The sequence below is a fragment of the Procambarus clarkii genome, chromosome 8 (assembly GCF_040958095.1).
Source record: "Procambarus clarkii isolate CNS0578487 chromosome 8, FALCON_Pclarkii_2.0, whole genome shotgun sequence".
NCBI classification, from domain to species: Eukaryota; Metazoa; Arthropoda; class Malacostraca; order Decapoda; family Cambaridae; genus Procambarus; species Procambarus clarkii.
Genome location: NC_091157.1, coordinates 43439645 through 43452144, shown reverse-complemented (window position 1 = coordinate 43452144; position 12500 = coordinate 43439645). Strand labels below are relative to the sequence as shown.

The window sequence follows — 12500 nt, the reverse complement described above, 5'->3', positions numbered from 1 at the left end:
ACAACTTTGACCACTTATGTACGACTCTGACTCACTTCTATTTATCTCTGACCCACTTACATACAACTATGATCTACTATAAGCATCGAAAAGGATCTGCCATTCATAACAGTGACACATGTTATCTTAGTTATCAGTTATGGCCATAGTTATCCATTATGGCCTCTGGCTCTGCTTCACCCAACTCTGCCCATTACTTATTTGCCTACTTTGTCAAATACCTTAAAACGTAACTAATCTGCCACCCACAAATGATAGTACTTATAGTAACTATTGATCGAACGTACAAAAATTAACTGTTGCACCCACAAAGATCATATTTTGTAGTATTAATTCTGGGGAGGACACGAGCAAGGAGGCAACCTCATCTAAAATTCTCCAGCCTTAGTAAAGAACGTATGTGAGCTAAATTAGGCCAAAGATGATGGATTTTAATCTACGGTTGATTATTTAGGCCTGAGACAAGGTAGTTGTGGTTGATAGTTACTGTTCTACTCTATATAATTCAGTGGAATTATATATATAATATAATTCCTAAATGTGTCACTTATATACTGAATACTGTCAGTTTGTGGTATTCCAAAAGCATAGAACGCAAATTTATTAGCCACAACAGTAAACATTTTTACGTTTGACTAACAGTTGCTATAAGTACTGTAATTTATAGAGGATCGGTTGAATTATATATGTCGTTATCATGTCTCTCTCTTCTTATCTTCACCAGTTTGGTAATGCACATGTCTCTATTTTCCCCGATGCTCAAGTTCCGGCTCAGGAACGAGCCTTACGGCTTATCTTTGAAAATAAAATATATTTTATTTTGTGATTTTTCATTTTAGTGTTCTATTCCAGGGCTGCATACTCAAAGCGTGTCTCATGTTGGTTGAATGCATGACCCAGAAATTAATTTATTCAATTTTCTGAATACTTTCTTGGCGGCGAACTGTTTGCCACATACTGTAGACGTTATTCTGCTAATGTGTGCTTCTATCATCATATTTAGGGTCATGTCTACTTCAGGTCCATCTTCGGTCCTGATTAAGGAATCTGTCTTCATTCTTTACTATTGTCTGGGTCTTCCTATCCTGATAGTAGGGTTAAATCCACTGGCCAATTTTCTGAACAGTGTTCTGATTTTCAGAACCCCGGTTTAGAAAACAAATTCTGATTTTCAGAACACCGATTCTGATTTTCAGAACACCGATTCTGATTTTCAGAACCCCGATTTAGAAGACAGATTCCGATTTTCAGAACCCGATTTCAGAAGACAGATTCTAAATTTTCAGAACTCCAAAAATTAAATATTGAAGATATATTGAAGATCTCAATATTCTTCCCACCCACGCGCGTGTGTGTGTGCGTGTGGGGGAGTGACGAACTGCTCTGTAGCGATGAAGAGCGGCACTAACGAGGGAGATTATCTGGGGATAATGGCTTCCTTTATTAACGACATGGCAACTTTTATGATAATGAGTTGCCTAGTTCGGCCTCAGGAACCATCTTAACGAGCCCAACGTCACTCTGGTTTATGTCACTCTAGTTTATGTCTCTCTTGTTTATGTCACTCTGGTTTATGTCACTCTAGTTTATGTCTCTCTTGTTTATGTCACTCTGATTTATGTCACTCTGGTTTATGTCACTCTGGTTTATGTCACTCTGGTTTATGTCACTCTGGTGTATGTCACTCTGGTTTATGTCACTCTGGTTTATGTCACTCTGGTTTATGTCACTCTGGTTTATGTCATTGGTTTATGTCACTCTGGTTTATGTCACTCTGGTTTATGTCACTCTGGTTTATGTCACTCTGGTTTATGTCACTCTGGTTTATGTCACTCTGGTTTATGTCACTGGTTTATGTCACTCAGGTTTATGTCACTCTGGTTTATGACACTCAGGTTTATGTCACTCTGGTTTATGTCACTCTAGTTTATGTCTCTCTGGTTTATGTCACTCTGGTTTATGTCACTCTAGTTTATGTCTCTCTGGTTTATGTCACTCTGGTTTATGTCACTCTGGTTTATGTCACTCTGGTTTACGACACTCTGGTTTATGTCACTCTGGTTTATGTCACTCTGGTTTATGTCACTCTGGTGTATGTCACTCTGGTTTATGTCACTCGTATGTCACTCTGGTTTATGTCACTCTGGTTTATGTCACTCTGGTTTATGTCACTCTGGTTTGTCACTCTGGTGTATGTCACTCTGGTTTATGTCACTCTGGTTTATGTCACTCTAGTTTATGTCACTCTGGTTTATGTCACTCTGGTTTATGTCACTCTGGTGTATGTCACTCTGGTTTATGTCACTCTGGTTTATGTCACTCTGGTGTATGTCACTCTGGTTTATGTCACTCTGGTTTATGTCACTCTGGTTTATGTCACTCTGGTTTATGTCACTCTGGTTTATGTCACTCTGGTTTATGTCACTCTGCTTTATGTCACTCTAGTTTATGTCACTCTGGTTTATGTCACTCTGGTTATGTCACTCTGGTTTATGTCACTCTGCTTTATGTCACTCTGGTTTATGTCTCTCTTGTTTATGTCACTCTGGTTTATGTTACTCTGGTTTATGTCACTCTGGTTTATGTCTCTCTTGTTTATGTCACTCTGGTTTATGTCACTCAGGTTTATGTCACTCTGGTTTATGTCACTCTGGTTTATGTCACTCTGGTTTATGTCTCTCTGGTTTATGTCACTCTGGTTTATGTCACTCTGGTTTATGTCACTCTGGTTTATGTCACTCTGGTTTATGTCACTCTGGTTTATGTCACTCTGGTTTATGTCACTCAGGTTTATGTCACTCTGGTTTATGTCACTCTGGTTTATGTCACTCTGGTTTATGTCACTCTGGTTTATGTCACTCTGGTTTATGTCACTCTGGTTTATGACACTCTGGTTTATGTCACTCTGGTTTATGTCACTCTGCTTTATGTCACTCTGGTTTATGTCTCTCTTGTTTATGTCACTCTGGTTTATGTCCACTCTGGTTTATGTCACTCTGGTTTATGTCTCTCTTGTTTATGTCACTCTGGTTTATGTCACTCAGGTTTATGTCACTCTGGTTTATGTCACTCTGGTTTATGTCACTCTGGTTTATGTCTCTCTGGTTTATGACACTCTGGTTTATGTCACTGGTTTATGTCATTCTGGTTTATGTCACTCTGGTTTATGACACTCTGGTTTATGTCACTCTGGTTTATGTCACTCTGGTTTATGTCACTCTGGTTTATGACACTCTGGTTTATGACACTCTGATTTATGTCACTGGTTTATGTCACTCTGGTTTATGTCATCCTACTTTATGTCACCATGTTTTATGTCACTCTGGCTCAGAGTATAGGTCCAAATTGTTAAAGAACTACATGGGCAGCAACATGGGCAGCAACATGGGCTGTAACATGGGCTGCAACATGGGCAGCAACATGGGCAGCAACATGGGCTGCAACATGGGCAGCAACATGGCAGCAACATGGGCTGTAACATGGGCTGCAACATGGGCAGCAACATGGGCAGCAACATGGGCAGCAACATGGGCTGTAACATGGGCTGCAACATGGGCAGCAACATGGGCTGCAACATGGACAGCAACATGGGCTGCAACATGGGCTGCAACATGGGCAGCAACATGGGCTGCAACATGATCAGCAACATGGGCTGCAACATGGGCAGCAACATGGGCTGCAACATGATCAGCAACATGGGCTGCAACATGATCAGCAACATGGGCTGCAACATGAGCAGCAACATGGGCTGCAACATGGGCAGCAACATGGGCTGCAACATGGGCTGCAACATGGGCGGCAACATGGGCAGCAACATGGGCAGCAACATGGGCTGCAACATGGGCTGCAACATGGGCAGCAACATGGGCAGCAACATGGGCAGCAACATGGGCTGCAACATGGCAGCAACATGGGCAGCAACATGGGCTGCAACATGGACAGCAACATGGGCAGCAACAGGAGCAGCAACATGGGCAGCAACATGGGCAGCAACATGGGCAGCAACATGGGCTGTAACATGGGCTGCAACATGGGCAGCAACATGGGCAGCAACATGGGCAGCAACATGGGCTGCAACATGAGCAGCAACATGGGCTGCAACATGGACAGCAACATGGGCTGCAACATGGGCTGCAACATGGGCAGCAACATGGGCTGCAACATGGGCTGCAACATGGGCAGCAACATGGGCAGCAACATGGGCAGCAACATGGGCAGCAACATGGGCAGCAACATGGGCAGCAACATGGGCTGCAACATGGACAGCAACATGGGCAGCAACAGGAGCAGCAACATGGGCAGCAACATGGGCAGCAACATGGGCAGCAACATGGCTGTAACATGGGCTGCAACATGGGCAGCAACATGGGCAGCAACATGGGCAGCAACATGGGCTGCAACATGGGCTGCAACATGAGCAGCAACATGGGCTGCAACATGGACAGCAACATGGGCTGCAACATGGGCTGCAACATGGGCAGCAACATGGGCTGCAACATGGGCTGCAACATGATCAGCAACATGGGCTGCAACATGAGCAGCAACATGGGCTGCAACATGGGCAGCAACATGGGCTGCAACATGGGCTGCAACATGGCTGCAACATGGGCGGCAACATGAGCAGCAACATGGGCTGCAACATGGGCTGCAACATGAGCAGCAACATGGGCTGCAACATGAGCAGCAACATGGGCTGCAACATGGGCTGCAACATGGGCTACAACATGGGCTGCAACATGGGCAGCAACATGGTCTGCAACATGGGCTGCAACATGGGCTGCAACATGAGCAGCAACATGGGCAGCAACATGGGCTGCAACATGGGCAGCAACTTAGGCTGCAACATGGGCAGCAACATGAGCAGCAACATGGGCAGCAACATGGGCAGCAACATGGGCAGCAACATGGTTAGCAACATGGGCAGCAACATGGACAGCAACATGGGCTGCAAACATGGGCTGCAACATGAGCAGCAACATGGGCAGCAACATGGCTGCAACATGGTCAGCAACATGGGCAGCAACATGGGCAGCAACATGGGCAGCAACATGGGCAGCAACATGGGCAGCAACATGGGCTGCAACATAAACTTGTTGAAGAAGGAGACCGATTACAGACGTGGGGAATACAATAAGAGGTCGTACTTGCTGCACGAGATCCAATGGGAGAGGTAAGTGGAAGGGAAGATAGCAAAGATGATGATATACTTCTTGGCTGGTAAGTATACCGATGCAATGGATCAATTCATACCTTTCAAGGAGGTGAAGGAGAAATGGTAAAATAAATCCTTGGGTCAATAGTCACTGCAGGGAAGCTGAGGAATGGATAAACAAGGATACGAAAAAGTGCAGAAAACTAGGAATAGAGGACAATAGAGAGGCACTAAAGAGGAAACAGAAACTAATATCCCCGAGTTAGGAGAGAAGCTGAGAGGCAATATGAAAACGACATTCCTGTTATAGCTAAGGATCAGCTAAAACTGTTTTATAGCCACATATGGAGAAGAACAACAGTGCATGACTATGTGCTCAAACGGACCAGACAGGGGCCAACTCTCACAGAAAACGATAATGAGGTACTTGAAGAACTCAACGAAAGAGGTTAGGCATATACAGAAGAACCAGTATGGAGGCCAAGATTGTGAGATAAAGACCTTAAGAAACAATCGATGATATTGTAGTTACGATAGACGAGGTAAGAAAACATTTGAAGGAACTAGATGTGGTAATTAAGTCAACGTGGCCAGACCCAAAAACACCATGGCTATTGAAGTACTTTATGATTCATTATCTAAAATTTTAATAAAATGCTTGAGACAGGAAATCTCCCAGATATCTGGAAAAAGGTAAACGTAGGCCCAATATTCAAGAAGATAGAAAGTATGCATTAAATTACAAAATAGTGTTATTGACAAGTATTCCATGTAAAGGGCTGAAAAACGTAATCAGGCTGAAAATGGTGTAACATCTGCAGAGGACTATGTAACAATAGGTCAGCATGGGTTTAGAAAGTGAATGTCGTCCCTGACAAACTTGGTTGAGTTTTATGACAAGGTTACTAAAATAAGACAGGAAAAAGAAGAATGCAAAGACTATTTTCCAACACTGTCAAAAACCATTTGACACTGTTCCTAACGAGAGACTGATACGCAAGCTGGAGAGGCAGGCTGGGGTAACTGGGAGAACACTGAACTGGGTAAGGGAGTACCTGAAGGACAGAAAACAAAGAGTCACAGTCAGAGAGGAAGTTTCAAACTGGAGGAATTAAAAAAAAGTGGAGTTTCATAAGGCTCAGTCTTGGGATCTCTGCCGTTCTAAATTTATATTAATGACCTCCCCCAAGGAGTGAGCTCGTACATGTTAATGTTTGCAGGTGATGTATACCTGATGAGGAATGTAAAAATAGAGGATGACTGCAGGAAGTGACAGGAGAACCAAGACAAATTCCAGAGTGGTCAAACAAATGGTGCCTAGAATTTAATCCCATCAATGTAATGTAATGAAGATTGGAAAAGGAGAGAGGAGACCAGAATGCATCTACTCCGTAAGAGGAAGGCACCTTCAGGAATCAATAAGTAAAATCTGGGATTGTATTCAACGCCAAAGTTAACACCAGATGCTCACATAAACAGGACTGTATCGGCAGTATATGAGATGCTATAATACATGAACATCCTTTAGAGACCTAAATCATCACTCCTTCAAGGCAAGCTACACAACATTCGTTAGACCAGTACTGGAATATGCAGCATCGGCAGGGCATCCACATCTTCTGAAGCATAAAGCAAAAATAAAAAATACAAAGGATTGCAAGAAGAATGGTACCAGAGCAAAGACGGTTAAGCTACTACAACAGGATAATGAAATTAAATCTCACAACCCTAGAAGATAGAAGTAATAGAGGGAATATGACAGGAAAAGATAAGTTGGACAAGAATAAGGACTCAGGGGGAAGCTGGAAGCACAGCTGATGAGAAGGAAAGTAAGAAAATACTCGTACCTGGTTCTTGTAGTCAACACATGGAATACACTACAAGAAGAAGTTGTGGGAGCCACCTCCATATACAACTTTCATAGCAAGATTTCACAGTCAATTTGAAATTGAAAATAGTTAAGTGTTAATGAAACAGGTACAACAAGGCTGGTAGGCAGGGCATTAAGTGTTAGACTGCACTTCTCTTTAGATACTGATAGGTAAGTACGCTCACCTCTACACTACCACCACCACTACACCTCTACATTACCACCACCACTACACCTCTACACTACCACCACCACAACACCTCTTACACTACCACCACCACCACTACACCTCTACACTACCACCACCACTACACCTCTACATTACCACCACCACTACACCTCTACACTACCACCACCACAACACCTCTACACTACCACCACCACAACACCTCTACACTACCACCACCACAACACCTCTACACTACCACCACCACTACACCTCTACACTACCACCACCACAACACCTCTACACTACCACCACCACAACACCTCTACACTACCACCACCACAACACCTCTACACACCACCACCACAACACCTCTACACTACCACCACCACCACAACACCTCTACACTACCACCACCACAACACCTCTACACTACCACCACCACTACACCTCTACACTACCACCACCACTACACCTCTACACTACCACCACCACAACACCTCTACACTACCACCACCACTACACCTCTACACTACCACCACCACTACACCTCTACACTACCACCACCACAACACCTCTACACTACCACCACCACTACACCTCTACATTACCACCACCACTACACCTCTACACTACCACCACCACTACACCTCTACACTACCACCACCACTACACCTCTACACTACCACCACCACCACTACACCTCTACACTACCACCACCACTACACCTCTACATTACCACCACCACTACACCTCTACACTACCACCACCACAACACCTCTACACTACCACCACCACAACACCTCTACACTACCACCACCACAACACCTCTACACTACCACCACCACTACACCTCTACACTACCACCACCACAACACCTCTACACTACCACCACCACAACACCTCTACACTACCACAACCACAACACCTCTACACCACCACCACCACAACACCTCTACACTACCACCACCACCACAACACCTCTACACTACCACCACCACAAACACCTCTACACTACCACCACCACTACACCTCTACACTACCACCACCACTACACCTCTACACTACCACCACCACAACACCTCTACACTACCACCACCACTACACCTCTACACTACCACCACCACTACACCTCTACACTACCACCACCACAACACCTCTACACTACCACCACCACTACACCTCTACACTACCACCACCACAACACCTCTACACTACCACCACCACTACACCTCTACACTACCACCACCACTACACCTCTACACTACCACCACCACAACACCTCTACACTACCACCACCACTACACCTCTACACTACCACCACCACTACTACACCTCTACACTAATACCTCAGTAGACACTGTGGTAACCTGTTTGGCAGTAAGCACTTCCGTATTTCGGCCTCCTCCTAAATCTTTATTTAATTCACCTACAGCAGGAAAGTGCTCAATTGAGGACAAAAATTTAATTTAGTCTCGGAATTTCAGTCTGCACGCGCACGTTTGTATTCACCTAGTTGTATTATCTAGTTGTGCTTGCGGCGGTTCACCTCTGCTCCTTCGGCCCGCCTCTTAATTGTCAATTAATAAACTGTTACTGACTACTATTTTTTTTCACACACCACCCATGGTGTGTGACAGCCTCTCACCTGACAGTTGAGAGGCCCGCCTCTCAACTGTCAATCAACTGTTTACTAACTACTTTTTTTCCACACCATAAACACACACACACACCCAGGAAGCAGTCCGTGACAGCTGACTAACTCCCAGATACCTATTTACTGCTAGGTAATAGGGACATTCAGGGTGAAGGAAACTTTGCCCATTTGTTTCTGCCTGGTGTGGGAATTGAACCCGGGCCACAGAATTACGAGTCCTGCGCGCTATCCACCAGGCTACCAGGCCCCTTTAGGCCCCTTTGTGTATGTGTGTGTGTGTGTGTGTGTGTGTGTGCGTGTGGCTGTGTGGGTGTGTGTGTGTGGGTGTGCGTGTGGCTGTGTGTGTGTGGTGTGTGTGTGTGTGTGTGTGTGTGTGTGTGTGTGTGTGTGTGTGTGTGTGTGTGTGTGTGTGTGTGTGTGTGTGTGGGTGTGTGTTTGGGGGGGGGGGGGTGTACGTTCACAACACGACAATCAACACGACACAACATAACTTGAAACAGCAGACCTTCTGGGTCAAACAACAACCCAGTAACCATTTCAGCTATTTACATTAACTTTCACATTGCTATAGACTTGACAAAACGCAGTCAAATCATACCATAGAACGAAATTAATTATTGATCCACAAATACAATAATTACTAATTTACAAAAAAATTAGTGAACTACAAAATGAATAATCAACGAACTACAACAAAGATTATGAAGCTGTTTATACAAAAAATATATTTCACGTATTTATCCCGAGAGTTAAAGTAGACTAAATGAAATCCTGCAAGTTGCATATGTTTGCAAATTTCAAAGGAAAAACGACAAGATCTTTCAGTGAAGAATTTTGTCCACTAACACATTTTGTGTTGCTGTGATAATTGAGTGTCCGAACTGGGCTCTGCAGTTTCAGCCAATTATGCATGCTACATGGATTGCATTTAAATGGAAAAAAGTATAGGGGAAAAATTTCAAAACGCGCTTTTGAAACATTTTTGTTGTGTAATTTCATATGGAGATTGGAACGTACATTGAAATAGGAGAAACTGCAGGTAGAGGGAATAGGATAGGGATAGAGAGGAAAGTAGGAATAGGTAGTGAGAGAAGGTCGAGGTAGAGAGGAAGAAGAAGAAGAAGAAGAAGAAGAGGTAGAAACAGAGATGTAGAAGAAGAGTTAGACAAAAAAGAAACGCTGGCAAGAAAATTGAAACTATTTTCTGGTTTCCAGTAATGAGAATTATATGACTGTCTCTCTTACACACACACACACACACACACACACACACACACACACACACACACACACACACACACACACACACACACACACACACACACACACATGGTGTATAACAAATCACTGGCAACAGGGGAACTGCCCAGAAATTTGGAAAGCAGCTAACGTAGTCCCGATATACAAGAAAGGGGATAGACAGGAGGCACTGAATTACAGACCAGTGTCCCTAACCTGCATATCATGCAAGATGATGGAGAAGATTGTGCGAAGAAAGCTAGTGGAGCACCTGGAGCGAAAGAACTTTGTAACACAGCATCAACATGGATTCAGGGATGGCAGGTCCTGCCTCACAGGGTTACTTGAATTCTACGACCAGGCAAGAAAGAGAAGGGTGGGCAGACTGCATATTTCTGGATTGTCAGAAACCCTTTGACACAGTGCCACACAAGAGGCTAGTGAAAAAACTGGAGATGCAGGCTGGAGTGAAAGGGAAGGTACTCCGTGGATACAGGAGTACCTAAGTAACAGGAGACAACGAGTCAGTGTGATGGGTGAGGTCTCAGATTGGCGAGACGTTACGAGTGGAGTACCGCAGGGGTCAGTCCTTGGACCCTATACTGTTTCTGATATATGTAAATGATCTTCCAGAGGGTATAGAATCGTTTCTCTCAATGTTTGCCGATGATGCAAAAATTATGAGGAGGACTGAAACTAGAGGACGATAGTAGGAGGCTACAAGATGACCTAGACAGACTGAGTGAATGGTCCAACAAATGGCTGTTGAAGTTCAACCCGAGTAAATGCAAAGTAATGAAACTAGGTGGTGGAAATAGGAGGCCAAACACAGGATACAGAATAGGAGATGAAGTACTTAATGAAACGAACAGAGAGAAAGATCTAGGAGTTGATATCACACCAAACCTGTCTCCTGAAGCCCACATAAAAAGAATAACGGTCTGCGGCATATGCGAGGCCTGGCTAACATCAGAACAGCGTTCAGGAACCTGTGTAAGGAATCATTCAGAATCTTGTACACCACATATGTAAGACCAATCCTGGAGTATGCGGCCCCAGCATGGAGCCCGTACCTTGTCAAGCACAAGACGAAGCTGGAAAAAGTCCAAAGGTATGCCACTAGACTAGTTCCAGAACTAAAAGGAATGAGTTACGAGGAAAGGCTGCGGGAAATGCACCTTACGACACTGGAAGACAGAAGAGTAAGGGGAGACATGATCACAACCTACAAAATCCTCAGAGGAATCGACCGGGTAAACAAGGATAAACTATTCAACACTGGTGGGACGCGAACAAGGGGACACAGGTGGAAACTGAGTACCCACATGAGCCACAGAGACGTTAGAAGGAACTTTTTCAGTGTCAGAGTAGTTAACGGATGGAATGCATTAGGCAGTGATGTGGTGGAGGCTGACTCCATACCACAGTTTCAAATGTAGATATGATAGAGCCCAGTAGGCTCAGGAATCTGTACACCAGTTTGATTGGACAGTTGAGAGGCGGGACCAAAGAGCCAAAGCTCAACCCCCGCAAGCACAAATAGGTGAGTACAAATAGGTGAGTACAAATAGGTGAGTACACACGCACCACACAACACACACACACTGGAGGAGAGACTACGGGAATTGAACCTCACTCGTTGGAAGACAGAAGAGTTAGGGGGGACATGATCCACCACATTCAAGATTCTCAAGGGAATCGACAGGGTTGATAAAGACAGGCTGTTTAACACAAGGGGCACACGCACTAGGGGACACAGGTGGAAACTGAGTGCCCAAATGAGCCACAGAGATATTAGAAAGAACTTTTTTTAGTGTCAGAGTGGTTGACAAATGAATGCATTAGGAAGTGATGTGGTGGAGGCTGACTCCATACACAGTTTCAAGTGTAGATATGATCGAGCCCAATAGGCTCAGGAACCTGTACACCTGTTGATTGACGGCTTGAGAGGCGGGACCAAAGAGCCAGAGCTCAACCCCCGCAAGCACAACTAGGTGAGTACTAGGTGAGTACACACAGGGAGTATGTGTGGATAGTACAGGATAAGGGAGTACTTAAGCAACAGGAAACAGCGAGTAACGGTGAGGGGGGAGACATCAGAGTGGCGAGATGTCACCAGCGGAGTCCCACAGGGCTCAGTACTTGGACCCATCCTGTTTCCTAATATATGTAAACGATCTTCCGGAGGATATTGGACTCGTTCCTCTCAATGTTTGCTGATGATGCAAAAATTATGAGAAGAATCAAGACGGATGAAGTTAGACAGAGACTACAGGATGATCTGGACAAACTGGAGGAATGGTCTAGAAAATGGCTGCCTAAAGTTCAACTCAGGAAAGTGTAAGGTAATGAAATTAAGCGAAGGGAGCAGGAGGCTGAACACAAGGTATCATCTGGGAGGGGAAATCCTGCAAGA

The 12500-nt window shown here is 44.6% G+C and overlaps 2 protein-coding genes across 3 annotated transcripts in view; one reads left to right on the top strand and one right to left on the bottom strand.

The window, feature by feature from the left end:
• Positions 1-12500, top strand: part of LOC138349825 (uncharacterized) — a 237692-nt gene that overhangs the window by 101515 nt on the left and 123677 nt on the right. The gene's annotated exons all lie outside the window — the stretch shown is intronic.
• On the bottom strand, positions 2462-3458 carry LOC138360727 (uncharacterized protein in mobD 3'region-like). Its single transcript, XM_069320332.1, has 2 exons — positions 3361-3458; positions 2462-2981 (listed from the first exon to the last, which is right to left on the bottom strand). The coding sequence occupies exons 1-2, from the start codon at positions 3456-3458 to the stop codon at positions 2462-2464; spliced, it is 618 nt and encodes a 205-aa protein (XP_069176433.1).

What these genes read in the sequence shown, in the direction of transcription:
- LOC138360727 (XM_069320332.1), bottom strand. Translation starts at nt 3,458, where the DNA reads ATGTTGCTGCCCATGTTGCAGCCCATGTTGCTGCCCATGTTGCTGCCC. An exon ending in CTGCCCATGTTGCTGCCCAT is followed by an intron (nt 2,982 to 3,360) that starts GTAGTTCTTTAA and finishes GACATAAACCAG; the next exon opens with AGTGGACATAAACCAGAGTG.